Source organism: Ursus maritimus, unplaced genomic scaffold (genome assembly GCF_017311325.1).
Source record: "Ursus maritimus isolate PB19 unplaced genomic scaffold, ASM1731132v1 scaffold_24, whole genome shotgun sequence".
NCBI classification, from domain to species: Eukaryota; Metazoa; Chordata; class Mammalia; order Carnivora; family Ursidae; genus Ursus; species Ursus maritimus.
In genome coordinates this window covers 15230066-15252696 of record NW_024424897.1, presented here as the reverse complement: position 1 = coordinate 15252696, position 22631 = coordinate 15230066, and the positions used below count along the sequence as shown (strand labels likewise).

The 22631-nt window shown below is 35.7% G+C and overlaps 1 protein-coding gene across 1 annotated transcript in view; it reads left to right on the top strand.

The window, feature by feature from the left end:
• The window catches only part of TANC2 (tetratricopeptide repeat, ankyrin repeat and coiled-coil containing 2), a 150902-nt gene that overhangs the window by 19749 nt on the left and 108522 nt on the right, over positions 1–22631 (top strand). The window contains exons 3-4 of the mRNA XM_040640428.1: positions 879–1142; positions 15403–15501. Coding sequence (XP_040496362.1) covers positions 879–1142; positions 15403–15501 — 363 coding nt within the window. The remainder of the gene's footprint in view (positions 1–878; positions 1143–15402; positions 15502–22631) is intronic.

Genomic DNA, 22631 nt, shown 5'->3' with positions numbered 1-22631 from the left:
CCTCACTAAAAGGGATCATGGAAATTACCTAATAAACTTAGGTCTCTTCTTTTAATAACAGGTACATTGAACATGTAAGAAGAGAATATGAACTAACATATTAAAAATTCTGCTGGGATGATCTCTTTTATTCTTATAATTATTGCTAAGATTTTTATAATCTTGATTTTAATGTTTTTAATCCTTGCATTTCTAGGGTTAATGAAAATTTTTCAGTTTATAAGTCCTGTTTATAATTAGTGGTAAGACTAGATAAAATTCTAGAAGCCTTTTCAGGTTTTGTTTGTTCAGATTTGTTCATTCAGGGACATCTAGGGTTAGAGCTACAGAGGGTAACTGTACAAGAAGGCCCTGTACTGTCTCCTTATTTGGACAGATTTTTTCTCCTATATATCCTATATATCTACTTAGGGATCATTTGTTTTTTTCTAATTCTTAATTACATATAAGGGGCCAGGAAATAAATTTAAATGAGGGAAAATATGGAATAAAAAATGTATAAAGATCTTTTTGAGATTTTGGGAGCTCTCCAGCAGCCCATGAAGACTATATAAATTTCCTTTTTGATGAAATTCTGAAATTTTTAGCATTGATAGGCTCTAGTTGTAGATCTTTTAGCACTGGTGTATGAATGTGTTCCGTCCATTTAAATAGAGCTGTTAAATATATAAGAGATGTGAGAGAAAATATGTAAGAGATAGTTGTATTTTGCTTTCAGTTATTTAAACTTCATGGTGGAGATGAAATGATCATCAGTAATTTTTTAAAAATAATATGGCTACTACTCTTATTAGCTAGTCATGCATTTGGGTAGTAGTAAACAGCTTAATCTGTAGGTTTGTGGGGTTTTTTTTAACTTGTTTTACTCTCTTTTTCAGCTACGTTGACAAGCTATTCTGAAAATGTAGAACGCGCAAAATACGTCGGGGAAAGCAGTAAAGAATTAGGATCTGGAGGAAACCTAAAACCTTGGCAGTCTCAAAAATCCAGCATGGATTCCTGTTTGTATCGAGTAGATGAAAACATGACGGCTTCCACCTATAGTCTGAATAAGATCCCAGAGAGGAATTTGGAAACAGTTTTATCACAATCAGTACAGTCTATCCCTCTGTATCTTATGCCACGGCCAAATTCAGTAGCAGGTAAGATTTTTTTTTAATTGACCATTTTACTGGCGTATGTACTGGAATGAAAGTAAATTCTGCTTAAATAGAATTTTCCATTCATCTTCTTTGACTAAGCTCTTCTTTTGTGTTTGGGTAATATGCATGTGTATATCTTTTTGAACCCGGGGAAAGGCTCATGTTCAAGTGGTTGTTTAGTTCTGCTCCCAAAATGTGTAACAGCATGTATAAAATCAGAAGTAAAACCTATGAAGTATATTATTGAATTTCTAAATGTATTTTTTCACATCCGAAGGTTTTGAAAAGATTTCAATTTGAGGTTTTTAAAAATGTTAGTTTTAAAAAACATTATTAAATTGATGTGTATTTCAGTAGAAGTTATATTATCAGAAATCATCATCCATAGTTTGAGGGAGTGGCAATCAGGCAAGAATTCAACTTCCTAGTCCAAGAGCTCAATATTTTCACAATACCCTGACCATCCTATCATAGAAGAATCACTAGGTACCTACATTGCTAAAGAATAACTCAAACACTCCTAGCAGTCTTAGTCATAAAGGGAGTATGGAGCCATTATTCTTGAGCAGCTGTTCAGAATTGATGTCAAAGGATATTTTTTATACAGCTAAGTTGCTACTTAATAATTCAGACCAAGAGCTTTTGCAGAATAGTTGGCATTCTGGCATTTTCAAAATGCAGCATCATCTAGACTTTGTTCCTACTGCAAAATCATAGTTATGTTTGTCTTTCTTACTTGCCTGATGAATGCCTGAAAGGTTTGTCTCACTGACACAAGGTAATAAAATACTTATTGTAGTTAGGAGCTCTTATTTCCCAGGTGTAATGATTTATGTTACACAGTTGAAAGTATGACATTTCTTGCCTTTTTGTACCTTTTCTAAAACATTACTCTTTGTTCCATCCTCTGGGAGACCATCAGCATCAGTCATCACATGCAATTATGTGGCGATGGCTCACTTGGAGCATCAGTAACTGTAGGCGATTTCAATATTAATTTTTCAAGATTATTCACTTTCATATAGTGACAGAAACTTTTCTCTCTTAAGTTCTTTGGGATATGTTGATCCCCACTGATGATGTCATACTAGAATCCTAGAATGCTGTAACTTAGAAAGTGCTAAGCAACTTCAGTCTTTCCAGAAGAGAAACATTTAAACCCTTGCCCGCATAAAATTGAGGAAATATAGCTGCCGGCCTTAATGGTACATTCCATTTCTTAACTAAGCTGCAGTGATTTCTAAGAAAATTCTGGGTCTGTTATTGGAGAAGGGCACTGAGCACTTAGTAGGAGTCGGAAGTATAGCTTCTCTTGTCCTCTTTTTAGTTTACTAGAGAGGTTATGAAGTACTTAGCCCTTCTGGAGCATAAATACCTATACATTCATTATTTTACCCTATGCAGATACTAACCTTAGGTTGTACAAAGAGTTGTCCAGGACTAATTGGCCAAATATTATCCTTCCCTCACTTTCTCTACAGTTTTCTAACACTCTTGCTTTCTAGAAATTAGCACAAGGCAACTGTCAGAAGTATCAATGAGTTACCAGTTACTTCTCTAATACATATAGAAGAAATGGATTGTATAGCTCTATCACAAAGAATAGAACCCAGCTTTCTATACCAGGTGTTTTAATCACCAGGTAAAAAATGCGGTTTGAAATGTTTTGAATTGAAATGTTACAAAGCAAGCATTATTTTATGAGGTGACGAGTACCTTCTTTCTTTTACATGGATTGTAAGATTTTCATTTATTTAGAGTTTTATCTTGTAAGAGCTGATATCCTAGTTACTTAATAAAATCTTTTCAATTGTGGTCAACTTTCAGGGAATTGTCATCCAGTCTGTGAATTTGGGGGGCTTCTAAACTACCTCTAGTGGTATATTATTTGCTAACTGCTGTTTAGCAACTCTATCATGGGCATCAATATATTTGTAGCTACACTTAGACTTCAGTAAGTTTTTACATTCTTTGGGACACTGACTTCAGCAAATATTAAGATAAGCATTTTACAGAGAATTACAGGATGGAATTCTAATTGACATCCATTGTTGTTTTTGTAAAATAGTCAGCTACAGTGTGATAACTGCTATAATACAGTAACTTATAAAATACCATAGGAACACAGAGGAGGGCAACATCTGAGTGCAAAGGGAGAGGGTGGCTCAGTCAGTCAAGCATCTGCCTTCCACTCAGGTCATGATGTCAGGGTCCTGGGATCGAGCCCTATGTCAGGCTCCTGCTCATCAGGGAGTCTGCTTTTCCCCTCTCCCTCTGCCCCTCACCCTAGCTCATGCTCTCTTTCTCTAATTAATTAATTAATCTTTTAAAAAGTGGGGGAGAGGGTAGAGAAGAATAGAAAACACAGAGATGAGTGAGAAGTCACAAGATGGACAGAAAAAGAGGAAGGAGGCACCAAGAAGTTAAGGAACTTGGCACATTATTAGCATTTCAGCATGACCAGAACCTGGGGTACAGTGAAAGAATAGTAGAAAATGATGTTGCAGGTGATACCAAGGAGCTTATGTGCTCTCATAAGTATTGGGTTTATTTGGTTGCTAGTCAGTATAAGCAGGAGCCGTATCATCAGATTTGCAGTTTAGAAAAATGGCTATATACCCATCCATATAGGATGGACTGAAGGAGGAGAGCCTGGAGTTAGAGAAAATAGTTCATCAAAAGCTTGTAGTATTGTGCAGAATTATAGGGAGTGAATCACCAGGTATTGGTAGAGTTGAAAAAATGGCTTGGGAGATTTTCTTCTTTGTTGCTTTAAAAAATAGCATTTATTAGATTTTTTTTTAATACAGAGAAATACAAAGAAGAAAACAAAATAAAAGTGAGCCATAATTCCCTTGCCCAGTGGTTCCTGCTGACATATTCTAGAAATTAAAGATTCATATATGTTACATAATATATATATAAATAAATCAAACAAAAATTCAAATTCAAACAAAATATACAAAAGAAAAAGCCACTCCCCTCTCCATCTAGTACCCCTCTCTGAAGGTTAATATTACTTATGAGTTCTTTAAAATATATATGTTATGCATGTAATATCCAGATTATATACGTAGTACATAATATATACCTATTTATGATTATATGTGAGGTCAAAAAATCAGTAGGATTTATAGAGGCGAAATGACAGTATATGTTCTTACAAAGATGTACAGCTCTGTTTGTTAATAGCCAGAAATTGTGAACATCCTGAATGGCCACCAGCAGTTGAATGGATAAACAAATTAGAGCATATCCTTACAATGGGTACTATCTTGCAGTAAAAAGAAATGAACTATTGATACTGCAGCAACACGTACAAATCTCAAAGTAGTTACACTGAGTGAAAAAAGTCAGATAAAAAGGAGAATATACTATATGATTCCACTTACATGAATTCCTAGAAAACACAAACTAATTTATGGACATGGTGTGCCTCTCTGACAGAGCGCCCCGCTGCATGTGCTGGTACCACCCAGCTCTTTGTATTGCCCTGTGGGAATTCCGCCTCAGAAGAGCCGCGCCAATGTTGATACTCTGGCTTTTGCTTTTCTTCTGAGTAATGAGATGTCTCTCATCTCTGACCTAGAAGTCTCATGTCTTCTTCCACCATTGCAGCTTGTTAGAAGTAGAATAAAATATCAGATCCTTCCCACTTCCTGGCCGTGAGATACCACTATGCCCATACACATAAAATTCAAAGGAATGACAAGGCCAAGTGTTAGTGTGGATGTGATGCAATTGAAATTGTCATACATTGCTAATGGGCATATAATAATAAGCTGGTATTAGCGCTTTGTAAGAGTGCCTGGCAAGATCTATTAAAGGTGTCTAAAGCTATATATGCATGTTACCTAAAACCTATTAATTCCACTCCTGCAGTGAACGGCCATCAAAAATAAATCCTGGGGCGCCTGGCTGGCTCAGTTGGTAGAGCACATGACTCTCGGTCTCAGGATCATGAGTTCAGGCCCTGTGTTGGGCATGGAGCCTTCCGGTGGGGGAAAAAAGTCCTATAGTCAGCAAAATTAACTAAAATAAATATAAATAAATATAAGAGTGTTCATATCCATTTTGTTCATAATACCCAAAAGCTGAAAATCATCCAAATGTCCAGTAACAGTAGATATAATAAACTTTATACAATGGTGAAAAAGAATGTACTACTGCTGTAGACAACATCATGGAGAGGGCATAGTACATTAAATATGTATATTTATATAAAGTGTAGAAAAACAGACCAAACTATGTCATTTCTATGATGATAGAACTAAGGTAGTGGTTACCTCTGGTGGGAATATCAAGGGAACCTTCTATATCTTGATCAAATGGTGGTTGCATGGGTGTGTACACATATAATCATTTATTGAGCTATACACTTAAGATTTATATAGTTAACGTATATCAATCATACAACAGTTTAAAAAATGTACAAAGTGTTTAGGCTTCTGTCTTTCTAGAAGAATTTTCCCTTTGTTTTAGAAATAATGGTTCTTGGTGACAGAACTAGATCTTTGAAGAAATACCTATTTTTAGTGTTGATTAAAAATAACCTAGGGGGGTGCCTGTGTGGTTCAGTCTGTTAAGTGTCAGACTCTTGATTTCAGTTCAGGTCATGATCTTAGGGTCCTGAGATCAAGCCCTGCTTTGGGCTCTGCACTGGGGGTGGAGCCTACTTAGGATTCTCTCTCTCCCTTTGCCCGCCTTTCCCCCTTCAAAAAAAAAATAAAATAAAAAAATAACCTAGTAACTTCAACAAATGGACAATTTACTTGAAGTGTTCTATGTGTTGAGACCGTAAACCTAGGATCAGTGCCCAAACTGGCCAGAAATGATTCTACTGGCCACCTTAGTTCAGTGTTAGCCTAGATAAAGTCCTGAAGCAGCAGTCTCTATGTGAATTTATCCTTTTTTAAAAAACAGTTATTTTGAGTTATATTTTACATATCATAAAATTTACCCATTTCAAATAATCTAGTAATTTATAGCATATTTACTAAGTTATACAACCTTGAGCATTTATAAATCAATTATAGAGCATTTTCATCATCCTGATAAGATCATGTTATGATGACATAGCCCTCATGTCTATTTAATATTAATTTCCTTCCCACCCCCAGCCACAGACGACCACTAATCTATTTTCTATCTCTAGAGACTTACCTTTTCTGGACATTTCATATAAATGGAGTCATATATTCTGTGGTCTCTTGTGTCTGGCTTCTTAGCATAATGTTTTCGAGGTTCATCTATGACATAGCATGTATCAGAAGTTTGTTCCTTTTTATTGTAAATACTATTCCTTTGTATGCCTGTATCACGTTTTACCCATTCACCAGCTGACAGACATTTAGGTTTTTTCCAATTTTTGGCTGTTTTGAATAGTGCTGCTATGAACATTCGTGTGCAAGTCTTTGGGTGGACGTATGGTTTCATCTCTCTTGGATAGATACCTAGGAGTAGAAATGCTGTATCATAGGGTAAATTTATGTTTAACTTTTTAAGAAATTGCCTAACTGTTTTCTAAAGTAGCTGCACCATTTTACGTTCCCACCCATAATGTATGTGTGGATTCTTGTTTCTCCACATTCTCTCTATGTGTTACTGTCTTATCTCTTATTATAGTTACTTGAGCAGGTGTGAAATATTATCTTGTTATAGTTTTAGTTTGCGTTTTCTTAATGACTGATGATGTTGTACTTAATTTGTGTGCTTATTAGTTATTCATATATCTTCTCAGGTAAAATATCTTTTCAAACCTTTGAAACATTTTTTTTGTTGTAATGTTTGTCTTATTATTGAGTTGTAAGCACTTGTATATCCCGATACAATGCTTTATGAAATGATGGGTTTGCAAAGTATTTTCTCGAAGTCTGTTGCCTATCTTTTCATTTTCTCATTGATGTATTTTGAAGCACAAACATTTTGATCACATTAATTTATCAAATTTTTCTTTTGGATCATACTTTTGGTGTCATTTAATCTTTTTAATAGAAAGTATACTGTTTATATCAAGTATTACAAAACAGTGATTCTTCTTTGTTATTGGAGTTTATTTGTTTTATTTTTTTGGAATTTTTTTTAAATTCAAGTATTGGAAAATATTATCTGCACTCAGTTAAATTCTATCCTCTTCTTTTCCCTCTCCTGTCCCTCCTCCATGTTAAAAAAATAAGTAAAAGGGATAACCTTAGCCTATGTTGTTATGCCCATAGACCCTAACTGTTGATTATTTTTCCATTTATCACAGTGTTCATACCACAATTAGGGCCTTTCTGGCTAGCACAGATTTTCAGGTTCTTAAGTAGTACTGATCATGCTTGTTCAAAAAAAAAGTAAAAGGTAAATGTACCATCAGAAGCAAGATAGATCAGGGGTTCCTGGGGCTCAGTCAGTTAAGCGTCTGCCTTTGGCTCAGGTCATGATCCTAGGGTCACTGTTCAGTGGGGAGTCTGCTTCTCCCTCACCCTTGTGCGCGCTCTCGCTCTCTTCTCTCAAATAAATAAATAAAATCTTTTTTAAAAAATGTGAAAAGAAAGAGGCCGGATAGATCTGCCCTGGAGAATAGGATTTTATACTGTCGGAGTAGTACAAATTGACTGTATTGAAGTATGAGCATACTTCTTCAGAGAATTATTTCTTGTCATTGTTGAGTGTAATATAAACAGATCTAGTGTTGCCTACAGGGCAAGTCATAGGTCAGGGAATAGTTTGTATTGGATTGTTTTCTGTATCTGGAAACCATGGTTTCAGTATCCTTAGAAAGAGGCAGGGAAGTGAACTATAAACAAGAGGACTCCATTATCTTCTAAATTGAATAGATTATAGGTTGAAAATGTTTCCAGAATGTAGAGAAATAAAGTTACTTTCACAGGGAATTATCCTGCTAACTGTGTAATGTTGTGTAAATATTTGGTAAGACCACAACTCTGATAGTTAAAATGATTAGGTATCCAAATCATTTTTTAAAACAAATTTTCTTAGTGCTGGAGGGTCCTCTCTAGTTATACTCTAGATATAGCTCTCTAGATACAGCTCTAGATATACTTATTTTCCTTTACTTTCTAATGTGCACATGTGAGTGGTTCCCCAAAATGGGGGAAGATCAAATACTCAAATCTCCTTGGTGAACAGGAGTAACTGAGGATTTCAAATATGAGATAGCTTAAAATAGAGGGAAAAAAAACCAGAGTATTTATTTATACTTATTAAATTATTCTGAGCATATGAACAGTTGAGCATATGAACAGTTGAGGGAAAAAAACAGTTATAAAAGGCCTTGTTCAAATCCAGCTCTTAAATTTCCCTTCTTTTTAAAACTTTATCTCAATATGAATAATATAATTACTTTAGAGACAAAATAACATTGAATAATGATGTGAAAATACCATTCGTGTCACTTCAAAAAATCTGGGAGAATAATTGTTTAAATGGTCCTTGCTGTATTACAGACTTTTCCCTACTTGGGGAAGAGAATCACTCTGTTTTGCCTGAGTTCATTGGCATCTTTATGGGACCACATATTCTGGCAGGACCAGGAAATTGTCAAGGAATTATTTAAATTAATTTGCTGTATTGAACTCTAAAGAATAAAACTGTTTATTTTATTCCATAAGACCCTTGGTTTTAAGAATGGGAAGGACACTTTTATAACACTTTGCTTAGAAGAAGTGGGGTCAGTACATATGCAAATGTTTATGATGATTTTTTTATAACTTTTTTCTGAGCTTTGAACTCATCTGCAACATAAATGGAGAAAATATATGTAATGAAATTTTTTAAACAACCATGTATTCTTTATTAACTATTAAAATAGAAGTCTGATTATTTTAAGTATAAATATATTGATCCATTAGATTGGTCCAAAAGCGGTATACTTTTAGAAACATAAAAATTCAAACACGTGAAGTCTATATTTAGATGTACCATTTAAAAGTTCCACCATATACCACATATGAAGATAGTGCTATTTACTGAAAATAAAATTTTTTACCTCAAATGACAAAGTGATTAAAGCTGAGTCTTGGCAATCTCTATCATCAAGGTTGAGTTTTTCCTGGAGTAGCTCAGGTTTCTGAATATAAATTCAGATGTATTTATACCTTTAAGTTAAAATTCTAAGATACAGAAAATAAAAACTACTTTCTTTTATTTTCAAAATGTAAATCACTACTGCATATTTATTTTTTAAGCCCGTTGTGTTGGGAGGAATTAGAGAACCTTGTGGACTTGCGGTTGCAAGGGGCAGAAATTATCGGAGGGTGGGATGTCTGTGGTCATCCTTGATGTCTTAAAATGAGATTGGCTGGGAATTGGGGGGTTGTGGGAAGCAGGAAATACTTGCAGCAGCTGTCCTCAGTGCTTTATGTGAAAATGAGGAGTCTGTCAAGGAAATGTGTAAGCGGTGGAAGTCAGTTAAAATATAAACTCTCACCATCTGCTGTTAATGTTTGGAGCTGCACATTTTCGTAAGAAAATGATCTTAAGAATCAGGTAAATGCAAAATAGGAATCATGGGGGATTTAGACGAATCCAATCAGAAGTTGTAATGAGGATTTTATGAAGAAGAAAATATGGACTGTTCAGCAGTCAGAATGTTAGCTTTATGAATCAAGTTTGTAAGGACAGCAGAGTGCCTTCTTGCCCAGGCTGTAGCAAGCATAACATCATTCCAAGCTCCCTGCTCAGGTCAGCCCGAATGACAATCATGCTACTAAAATGTGTTTGCACTAGCGACAACTGATATAAGAAGAAACAATTCAGACTGGTTTCATACTCAATATAGACTTGCCTCTGGAACATTTTGTACCAAATGCTGGCTGCTGGATTTTTTTTCTGCCCACTTATTTGTTAAGTTATTTTGACTTCAAAAAAGTATGTCAGTTAATTGTTCTGTAAATGAATCAGCTGTTCCAATCCTATGAGAGCTCAAAAAATATATATATGCTCCCTTTTTCCATTTCCCTCTTCCTTCTCTGAAAACAAAGATTTTTAATGACATAAATTTTACTTAGAGATAGATTTTACATAAAAGTTTACTTTTTAAAGCATTTTCTTTTCACATAAAATTTTTTATTGTAGATTTGTTTTTCCTCTTTCTTCAGTTCACTTCAACTTACCTAATTATCTCCTATGCTTGTATCTGGAAAGTGTTCATTAAATATTATAGTACTAATTTAACTTGATGGAACTATCTCAAAAAAACTAGCCAGGGCAGTTTCACAGTAAGAGTACCACCATGAGATGGGAATATGTGTGTCCTTGTAGATCTGCCATTGGTGTTTGTATGGGATGAAGATATGCAAGGCATTGTTGCTATAGCCCCCTCCTTCATCTTTAGCTTTCAAATAACCCCATAAGACAAAACCTAATTTGTCTTTCACTGATCATTTAAACGCAACCAAAACACAAAGTGTATGTTAAATGCAATTATTCAGTTATTAGACAAGTGCTTATTGAGTGTGTACTGTATATGGCAGGCACTGTTCAGAACACTTGAGAAACATCAGTAAACAAAACAGAAATCCCTGCGCTCCCCCCATGGAGCTTGCATTCTAGCCAGAGAAAATAAAATAAACATAATAAGTAATTTATATATATGATAGAAAGTGATATGTGCAATAGAAAAAAAGTAGAAGAGGAATCAGCAATACTTGAGGGAAGTTTATATGAATATCATTGGAGCCGAGCATATTATCATAGTGATATCTGGTAAGCATTAAAGAGAGCAATGAGAAGGGTGAAGGTAGAGCCAGACACACATCTAAATCTAGGTAAGACTAGTCTGGAATTCCGTTCTATACTGATCATTATGTGCAGGGTACTCTGATTTACTCTGAAGGGACAGGGTTATCAAAGATGATTCAGACATTGCTTTCTTACCTTCCAGAACCTACTATTACAAGGGAAGACAGCCATGTAGGCAAGTAGCTGAATAACACAGGTTCTAATTAGCAGTGTATGTATGTGGTTGCTAAAGGGGTGAAGCAATTAATTTTGACTAGAGGATCAGCCAGGGAAGCAGAGAAAATGTAGCCTGAGCAAATTTGACAGAGTGAGATGTTTGACAAACTATGACAGACTTCTCAGAAAGTAGCTTGCAAATGGAAAAGGCTCAAGTGACCATGAGGGAAGAGTACAGCCTATACAGCTCGGAGAACAAAGGGCCACAGCTAATAGAATTTCAGGTCTCCTGGCTCATTTTTCCAATATTTGTCTCATATTCCTTTAAATAATGGGCTAGAATTTTGAAAATGCTGAAACAGTGAGAAACAAAATAAGACTAAGGACAATAATGATTTAATAAGGAATAAAGGCAGTAAAAAAATATTTTGGATTATTTGATAAAGTGATAGATTCAGAGATCAACAAAAAGAAGATACTGATTGCTAAAATAAGAAAAAGAACAAATGTTTTAATAGACTCAAGTAACACTAAACAGAATTTATTTGCAATCCAGATTAATTGAAACAGTAGTTCCCAGATTTGAGATCTGTGCCCAGAACAGGGCTTTGGAGCTGTTGGACTTCCTACTGAAGATCACTGCTTTTCCTTAGTTCACTGTTTGCCTATGAGTATTTGGATTTGCAGAAGAATGAACCGTTCATTCAGCTCAAATATTACAGTATTTGACTTTTTCTCCTAATGTCATCTGACTGAAATTGAGACATGTGCTCATTCCAAAATATCTTTGCTACATTTCTTGGTTTTGTGAAATAAAGCAATGGAACAATTGATGTCCGTTTTCCTAAGAATTAAGATGGTAAAGATTCATTTGGCAAAGCTTGTTAAGTTCACACTCAACATTTATATTTAACAAATGCTGCCAGAAGGTCTTTTCAGTAAAGAGAAATTAAAATGAATTGTCTGTTGTACTCAAAGTACAGATCTCCCTGAGTTTAATCTTCAAAAGGTTCATAGATGAATATCATATAGAAAAAAATATAGAAAAAAGGGCTCTTTTTTCCTTAACACAAGCTTTTTGCTCCACTTCATGTTGTTGCTGTATCATCCCACTTACTGTTAATGAAATATACATTCTCTTTTTATTAAAACGTATCAAACCATTTTAGTGTGTTGGCATATAGAACCATTTTAGTAAGAGAACCTTGCTTTAAAATTATATAATGTGCCATTAATATTGCCATAATGGTAACCCAAAACTCACCACTCATCCAGCTGTTTAAGGTTTCATTTGAATTTTATTTTAATGTAAAAGATTGTCATTGTCATTGATATTCTTTTCATACCACTCTCCAGTTTATCAGCTTTAGAAAGTACCTTATACGTATTTTTCTTATTAAAAAAATAACAAATTTGGGGGCTTTCGATTGTTCTTTTGTTTCTTACTGTGGAAAACAATTGAAGTGCAGAGATTTATTAGTCTGTGGTACATAAGCACCTTCGCTTTGCATTACAAGGTCTTTACTGCCCGGGTTTGATTACTGTTCTTTGAAGCCATTAAAAACAGGGAGTTGAGGGAAAGTGACAAAGGTGAAAAAGGGTTGAAAAATAAGCCTTTTAAGGAAGAATTAAATCTGTTTAGCTTTAAAGGGGGGGAAGGGGCACAATGCAAATAACACTCACTGGATTGACGGACCAGGTAGCTCGTTTCGAGGCCTGGCTCTACCATAAATGAGTGATTCACTGTAGACAAGTCACTGGGCAGTACTCATCTGTAAAATGAGGGAATTTGACTAGTTTGGGATCAACAAACTTTTTATTAAAAGGCCAGCTAGTAAGTATTTTAGGCTTTGCAGGCCAATATGGCCTCTCTCGCAGCTACTTAACTCTGTTGTAAATGAATACTTAACAAACAGGCAAGGCTGTGTTCCGATAAAACTTTATTTACAAAAATAGGCAGCAGGCCAGATTTCATCTACGGGCCTTCGTGTGCTGACCTCTGGACTAGATGACCATTCAGATTCCTTTCACGTCTTCGTTCAGTGGTATTGTTTTATTGTCAACATCACATACATGAAAGGATTGTGGCTCCATTATTTTCTATGGTGTATCAGTCAGAGGCTAGCCAGGAGACAGAAACCACAGTTATTTTAACCAGAAAATCTGATATGTAAAGAATGGTTGACTATGTTTAAATGAACTGAAAAGGTAAAAAGAAAATACTGAAGTATCATGGACTTAGCAATTGCAGGAAGCAGCTACCACCTCTGAGCCTGCGGAACAAGAAGAGGTTGGGGTTATTAAACCATGGAAACTTGGAGGAAAGGGCCTACAGAGCTGAAACTCTGATGGCTGTGTAAGAGGCCCTGCTCAGCTGATGCTAGTATTTTCTCTGCTCCAAGGAGGGCTCTGTGGGGATGGGAATTCTGAGGGTTCCTTTCTTTTATTTTTTTAATTTTTTTCCCTTTTTTCCTTTCTTTTTTTTTTCTTTCTCCTCTTTCTCATTTTCTTTCTTTCTCTTTCTTTCTTTCTTTCTTTCTTTCCTTTTCTTTCCTTTTCTTTTCTTTTCTTTTCTTTTCTTTTCTTCTACACATATATAGACAAAGAACCAAACAAAGGAAAACAGACTTTGATTAAAGCAGGAGGGACTAATAAACATAAGAAAGAACTAATTCACAGAACCACATTAGAGTACCAGTGGGAATAATGTAAGTCATTGTCGCCAGTATTTTTAAATGAAAAATTATGTAGTTATCTTTTCTGGATAGTTTTAGTTTCGAATGCAGAGATCAAGATTATCTCTTATTCCTCTGTTACTCTCCCAGTGGGAATGGTGTAAGAGTCATTGTCTCCAGTGTTTTTAAAAAAAAGATTAAATAGTAATCTATTCTGGATAGGTTTAATTTCAGAATGCGGATATCAAGATTATCTCTTAGACCTCTGAGACTCTCTCCCACTGATGTGTAATGTGGCATTTGACTTCCTTTTTTTGGTTTACTTCCCTAGACGAGCTTTCAGAGACTTTTATTTTCTCACAGAAACTGTATCTATAAATTTGGGTAAGTTCCTTTTGTCTAGGTTTCCAGTAGATCCAAGTAACTGAGGTAATTGCAGTGGTTGAACGATGAAGGGAATATATATCTCTTGCACCTGTTCTCTTATTCTTTTCTGTCTTTCTCTACCTCTGTTCTGTTTTTCTCTGTCTCCCCCCTCCCCCCCCCTCCGTTTTTTGGCTCAGAGCACTTTGTGACTTTCTTTGTGCCACTTAGTCATAATCCACCTTAGATTGTTGTTTGTGTTTTATCTCAACTGGGGACACGGACAGTACTTCATTAGAGCTCTGAAGCCAAGAGTGATCTCATTTTGCTTCCTCTCACCCACTCAAAACAGTCACCAGAGGGAAACTGGCAGCTAAGGCAGGGAGGGCATCAAGAACAGGGCCTGGCACACAGTAAGCTCTTGGTAAATAATTGCCATTGAAGAACTGAATAACCCCCTGCACAGTATCGTACATAATTAGCAACAAACTCAACCAACAGTTTAATTAATAATTTATAAGCTCTAAATGATTGTATTCTGGCAGAAGTTTGGGCATGTTGTTGTTGTTGTTGTTAAAAACTGTTTTGTCTTCGGTGCTTCCTGATTCTTAATTTCTTCAACTTTTTAGTTCATTGTGAATGTTCCCATCAGCTCTCAATATACAGCAGTGCCAATACCTATGCCCTTTTCCTCTCTCTCTTGTGGCTAGGTTAAAGTGTTTACACATGCAATGGGGGGCCACTATTAACTGACTATGTTCAGAGGGCAACTAAGTGATTTTTGGAATTCATGGACATTGGCAGTTCCCTAAAGACTCTTTAGCAATTCTCTATCTCTTGTCCTGGTACCCATCTTTCCAATAGATATACACACATGAAAATTGTTTTCAGAATGTTTTCATATTTCATTCTTTAACATGAAGGGAAAATGTTGAAAACAGAGCTTCATGTTTTTCTTACAGCTCAGTATAGTTTGGAACATGTTTCTCCACTGATGATGTTTATGCCTTATTCTTCGAATGGTATTTGTGACCCCAAAGAAGCAAAAATTAATAATTTTTGTTGTCAGGTACAAATGTGTTTGCCAGCTTGTTGCTAGTACTCTTCATAAGGTCAGGCAGTTGATAGTGATGAAGGAGTGAAGACAACTCTTGACATTTTCCCCCGGCACATGTTCGGGACGCTGATGAGGACCGTGAGTTCAGCAAACTCTTGGTAAATGTATATGCCGGAGTAAGCTCTGATTCCCAAGTTTGGGAGATAGAGACTGAAAGCTTTCTAAACTTACATACTCTGACTAAACTTTTCTGTCTTGTCAGCCACAAGCTCTGCCCACTTGGAGGACCTTGCTTACCTGGATGAGCAGAGACATACACCTTTGAGAACTTCTCTTCGAATGCCGAGACAGAGCATGGGCGGTGCTCGCACACAACAGGATTTAAGAGGTTAGAACTCCAGAAGGGCTTTGCGTGGTGGTGCCCAGGCAAAAGTGGATGTGGGCAGTAGGCAAAAAAGCTTGTTTCCTATTTCCACTCTTACTGAAGCCTCCCTTAAGAAATGAGCATGTCACCATAGAAGAGAAAGATAAGCACAGATACATATACTCATCATAGACATTGTAATTTTGAACAGTTGGAGGCATTTATCCTTGAAATTCTCAAAGGAAACAAGGGTAAAGGTGGTGATGGAGAAAACAACCTTTTAAAGGTCTTGGATTTCAGAAGTGAGTGTTGATTCACTTCAGCCCTAGGCCCCCAGGTGAGCTTGCTGCTAATAGTCACGTGTTTTGTAGAGAATTGATTTTGTCTTCATCCTAGTGGCCATTTCTGGTAACATACAGTACTTTTATTTACTTGGAGTTTCAGACAGTGCTTCTAGTCCTCTCCTGGAAACATTTAAACAACTTATCCTTTTCTCACTCCAGCAGTAGCTTCTCTACATTTTTATGCATACTACTTGTTTCTACAGTCAGGAACCTCTTCAAAGATTTTTCAGTTTGTTGATGCTTTCAAAGACAGTCTAGTTAAGAGATCTGTTAGTGGTATCACTGCTTGTGCCTCTGGCTTGTTCAAAATGAACCAAACCATCTCGATAACCTTAACAGATAGGTGGTCTGCTTTCGCTAGTACCTCATAATCCATAGTTCCAATATCCCAAGTGCCTTTTTAAATTTTATCTCCTAGATTATTTTCATCTTTGCTTTGCTCTCCTCCTCACCCCTTTTCCAGTGCTACTCTGTATAGTACCACATGCATAACTCAGGAAGGGTTACATTCATGCCTGCTGTCCATTCTGGAAGTCGTTGTGCTGATAGTATTTCAATGATGACTGGGCAACTAGGAGCATAAAATAATTGGTTGTATTGCTGCAGTTACCAGAGCTCCTCCTATCGACTATAGTGAGTTGATGACCTCAGTCAGTTTTAGTTCCCAATTCTGTTCATCCTGCTCACCATTTCTTCAGTTAAGCCACAAGCTAGTTGCTTAGTAAATACAGTTGTGTATTCCCAGCCTAGGAAGTGGAATTATATTAAGTACTACTTTAGTATAGCACAACTTTAGTATATACACGTTAGTATATTTAGCACTACTTAGTGCTGAATGAGTGATTGATCCAAAGCCTGAATAAATCTAGTCAAAAGACGAAATCAGTGATTCGTGCCAAAACCAGAATGCGTAGCCATAATAAAGAAGATTGGACACATGATTTCACTCATATGTGGAATTTAAGAAACAAAAACAATCATGGGGGAAAAAGAGAGAGGCAAACCAAGAAACAGACTCTTAGCTGTAGAGAGCAAACTGATGATTACCAGAGGGGAGGTGGGGGGAGGACGATGGTTTAAATAGGTGATGGGGGTTAAAGAGTGCATTTGTCTTGATGAGCACGGGGTGTTATGTGTGTTGAATCACTAAATCGTATACCTGAAATTAATACTGCACTGTACATTAACTGGAATTTAAATTAAAAAAAAAAAGAAGATTGGATACAACTATTAATCTATTTAGACCTTCAGATTTAGCTGAAAATCTGCTGCAGTGACATTGCCTTGCATTTCATTACTGGAAAACATACACTATTTATTTTATTTTCTGCTTTGCTAGTCATTGAATAATGGATTTTGTACTACAGACATACTTCAGAGATCTTCTGGGTTTAGTTTCAGACCACTGTAGTTTTAAAGTGAATATCACAGTAAAGCAAGTCAAATGGATTTTTTGGTTTCCCAGTACCTACTAAAGTTATGTTTATACTATACTGTAGTTTATTCAGTGTGTAAAAGCGTTGTCTAAAAAAACAATGTGCATACCTTAATTTTAAAATACTTTATTGCTTAGGGGTGCCTGGGTGCTCAGTCAGTTAAGTGTCTGCCTTTGGCTCAGGTCATGATCCCAGGGCCCCACATCAGGCTCCCTGCCCAGTGGGGAGTCTGTTTCTCCCTTTCCCTCTGCCCCTCCTCTTGTTCATGCTCTCTCTCAAATAAATTTTATTAAAAGATCTTTAAAATATTTTATTGTTTAAAGAATGGTAACCATCATCTGAGCTTTCAGTGAGTCATAATCACTGATCATAGATCACCATAACAAATACAGTAATGATGACAAAGTTTGAAATATTGCACAAATTACCAAAGTGGGACACACAGACGCAAGGTGAGCAAATGCTGTTGGAAAATGGCACGGTAGACTTGCTCAATGTAGGGTTGCCACAGACTTTCAAGATGTAAAAAAAAAAAAGGAATTATCTGCATGTGAAACATAACAAAACAAGGTATGCCTGAAAGTAGAAAACAAAATCCGTTGACAGATCAAAGCCGTATATTTTTGAGAACCCTTCGTGTTGGGTTCTGTTGATACTTGATGGTATATCTCTGCTCTGGTATCTAAAGATTTGGTAAGATCTTTGACAGATGCATCCTAATGAGCTTGATATTTAGACACAGGTATCACTATATCTAGAAGACAATAAAAAGCTTTGCTATTGCATTGAGCTTCAGCCTAAACATTCACTAAAAACAAAGTACATCCAGATATTTTTAAAAGCACGCCTAAACCTCCAGAGAGCTCTCTGCCTGAATAATGCATTCCTAACAAAACTAATTTTATATCCCTTGCAGATAGTGTCTCAACTTACTGTTTACACCACTACTTGAAGATGCAGTTTTTCCATGGGTAAAGATGCTATGATATGAGTGTTTTCGTTTATTAAAGTTGTCTGTTCTTTCAAGAGCTTTTCTTTTAGCAGTCTAAATGGTTAGAACATGCCATTCATTTGAGTACTTTAATCCATAAGAGACTGGGTAAAATACTAAGCAGTATTTTGCCTTCTAGAATTAGCATACTAATCTTCCCTCAAAAAGTAACATGTTATCTTAATTACTGTTTACAAATGAACTTTGTGTCTTCTGATATGACTTAAAACACATTAACAAGAAAGGAAAGCAAACTTGGATTGACTTTCCTTATGTTTCTATAGACCTGCTTGGCAAGCCTTTATAATTTGTGCTTGTTATATTCAAAACATTGCACTTTATTATAGAAACAGAATCATATTGTTTTCCTGGCATAATTTTAGGAAACATGTCACATCATGCTTTCTGTTTTATTTAAAGAAACATACAAATTTCAGTCTTATTTTGGTTTTATATATTTTTCTTCTGGCTGTGGTTGAAGTAAAACAACTTTACCCAAAAAAAGTAATAATAAAGTGAATGAAACATTTTGTAGTATACACTAAGATAAATCTTTCTACATTAGAGATAGATCTTTCTGTATTTTAAAATATTACTCAAACAAGTCCTATGAAATTGTTTTTTAATCACAATAAGCGGATTTTAACTCACAAGTGATGGGTTTTAAATGACTCTTGATCTTCAGAAAAGGTAGTTAATGGTCATGTACCCTGCAGTGTATCTGCTGGCTACTAAATTTACTGAGTGATTCAAAGTATAGAGATTATCTGAAATAATGTCTTTTGAGGATATTTCTAAAGAGGTAGCAAGCATTTATTGGGCACTTCATACAGGCATTCTTGCATTATTCTCTTTAGAGCAGTGGTTCTCAAACTTTTTGTTATCAGCACCCTTTTACACACTTAAAAAAAAATTACCGAGGGCCTTAAAAACTTGGGTTTATAAGAGTTATATTTATTGATATTTGCCATATTAGAAGTTAAAACTGAGAAAGTATTAAAATATCTGTTCATTTTTCAAAAACAATAGTAGACCCACTATTTGTTAACATCATATAAGCTCTGGAAAATTCTACCATACACTTGTGAGAGAATGAGCATGGAAAAAGACAAGTAACTTCTTAGTATTAAATAGTTTTGATTTCGTGGACCCCGTGAAAGTGTCTTGAAAACCCCCCAGGGATCCCCAGATCGCACTTGAAGAACCACTGGTTTAGAGAATACCACTGCAATTGAAGATAAGTTACATCTTTAAGGACCATACAGTCTATTTACAGAAATGCAAAAAAAGTGTAATTTTAGAATTGGTTAAAAGTTGTTCATAAACATTGTTTAAGAGTACAGGCACAGAGCTGTACTTTGCATCTCCGTGACTTACTTATTTTATGACTGGAAGTTTGTACCTCTTAAATCCCCTCTATGTATTTCACCCTTCCCCCACCTACCTCCCTTCTGGCAGCCACCAGTTTGTTTTCTGTATTTAGGAGTCTTTTTCATTCATTTGTTTTTAGATTCTATATATTAGTGAAATCGTGTGGTTTTTGTCTTTCTCAGTCTACCTAAGTTTTTCACATCATTTTTATATTTCCAATCTGGCAGGACTTCCTCCAGCTTTGTATAGAAGTACTTTTTGAATATTTGTCCTGAGTTCACTTAGCTTTCAAGAGATACCTTCATTCTGGAATTCTAAGCTATCAGCGTATAATTCTTTAATCATCTTATCACTAACATTATGCTAACTTTGCGTTAGAAGAGCCAGCCTGTTTTCACTAATGTTTTTTAGTTGTGTTCTTTAAATGGAATGACTAAAACCTTACAGATTATTCCCAGAGTTGATACAGAATGGCTCTGTCATTGAGTACTGACCATTCTGCATGAAATCCAACACTTAAAACAGTTGCCAAACAGAGTACCTGTGCAATACATGTTTATTTGAATTAATTAAAAAAAAAAAAGACTACAGGCATAGTTTGTTTAATAGTTACCTTAATAATAACTGCAGTTGTTTGATCATAATGGTAGTGTTTTGACCACTGAAGCAGAAGTTGCTGGGTAACATCTGAGCTAGAATTTGGATCTTAAGAGGGGTATTAACACTAACATTTGCCACAAAAAAAAAACCCAAAAACAAAACCAAAAAAAAAGCACACACACACACACAAATCCCCCCACACACACAAAAAAAAGAAACAGAGCAAAGATAAAATACAGAATAAAGAAAAACAATAGAATTTTTTAAAAACATTCACATTTGCTTCATTAGTAAAAAGTCTCTTTTTTTTACTTCTCAAAGCAGCTGTTTTGAACAACTGTTCTACCAAAATTGATGTTTCCAGAGACCCAGCCCAACAATGGGGAGAAGGTCACATAAGTGCACTGTCCAGGATCCCATTGCAGCAAGTTAGTAGATTCCTAGCTGTCAACCATCCGAGAGCCTGAGCTCTAATGGTAAAACAGTTACAGAAGATTGTGTCCTAGTAGTGCAGAGTGTATAGCTGGGCAACCAACCATAAATGCGTTTTCTAGTCTCAAAGCCTAATGTCTTTGATAGGCAGTAATTTGAAACATTATTAAAGTTTTTAATTCAAGTTTTAAAAATTATTTTGGAGTTCATTTTTAAAAGTTTAATCGCCATTGTGTTAATGTGGAGTTATGCTAGAAATAACCTACCTGAAAACTCTCACTCTTTCTGACCATCTTAACGGACCCTCTTCTTCCACAGAGAAAGACAGAAACTAAGTTTGCTGTCCAGCCAAAGGAAGGAAGGTTGTTGGTTTTTAAGGATAACTGTAATAAACCTTATGATGGAATATATAAAGGGAACAAGGGGGAATTAAAATGCACAAAACAAAGCATAGCATACTGACTTCCAATAGTAGCTACTTGGGGTAAATTAACAATAAATTATGAATGATAATATTCTAACACTGTTCTGCTTGAAGAGATTACACAGTCCTAATTAAAACTTTTTTCCCAATATATGTTAGTTTCCCTAGGACTTTTACTAAATCCCGTTACTAAATGGCCATTCACAGGCATTGGCTTTAGTTCATAGCTACCTTAGGAGATACTAGGTGGGAGGACATTTGTGCAAGTGATAATCTGACTCATTGGCAGGGTTTATATGAAATTGACCCTGCCACAGTTAATATCGCTTTGTCAAAGCAAAATACTGAATTTTCATCAAATAAAATCAGTGCATCACAATATTTGTGAGTCCCTTTTCCAAAACAATGAATTCATTATGAAGATGACTAAGATGCGTGTCATGAAGCTAATACGCTTACATTAGCCCACTGAGTCACACACCCCTGAGGTTCTTAGTCATCTTGATCATGACCTGGCTGGCTCTTACATTTACAAGAGAATATTTCCAACATTGTCTTCTGCCTCACTGTTCACTATTCTATTTTTACAAGATTAGATTTCTTTTAAAATCCAGAATTAAGGTTGCATGCACATACTGCCTATAGATAAATATTAGATGGGTAGATTGTAATCTTTAATTGTATGAAGTTGACCCTCGCACCCCCAGCCAGCTCTTTTGGAAAGTACCTTAAAATTTGAAAATGCAGTATTCAATCTGGATGTCTTTGAATGTCTGCTAGAAACTAGTTTATGCTTTTTGTAGTAGTCTGGCAATGATTTTTTAAAGTAGATCACTACTTGTTAAAGTAGCTCCAGATAGGTGCACAGATCTGGGTTTTATGTAAGCCAGCCTTATTTAGTAAATTTCATCTTAAAGTTTGAGAATCCAAACAGTAGCTAATATACAACAAAGTTCCCCTGCACAACCCACAAGGGAGAAATAACCTTTTTGAGGAAGAGAAGAGACTATAAAACACATCTATAAAACACATGGTCTTCTAACAGGCACATGTTGATCCCTTCCATTAAATAACACACTACTTAAAAAAGCCTGTGGAGTAATATGAAAGAGATTCTAATCATAATATCTAATTCTGCAAGAACAAATCACTGAAAATATTTTTAAGTGCCTTAAATGCAATAAAGGAAAAATAAGTAACCATTATGACATTTTGATGTTTTGATCTAATTGAGATTTAAAGAATCAGCTTCGGGGCGCCTGGGTGGCACAGTGGTTAAGCGTCTGCCTTCGGCTCAGGGCGTGATCCCGGCGTTATGGGATCGAGCCCCACATCAGGCTCCTCCGCTATGAGCCTGCTTCTTCCTCTCCCACTCCCCCTGCTTGTGTTCTCTCTCTCACTGGCTGTCTCTATCTCTGTCAAATAAATAAAATAAAATCTTTAAAATAAATAAATAAATAAATAAATAAATAAATAAATAAATAAAAATAAAGAATCAGCTTCCCAATTAATCTACCATTATTTTCTCC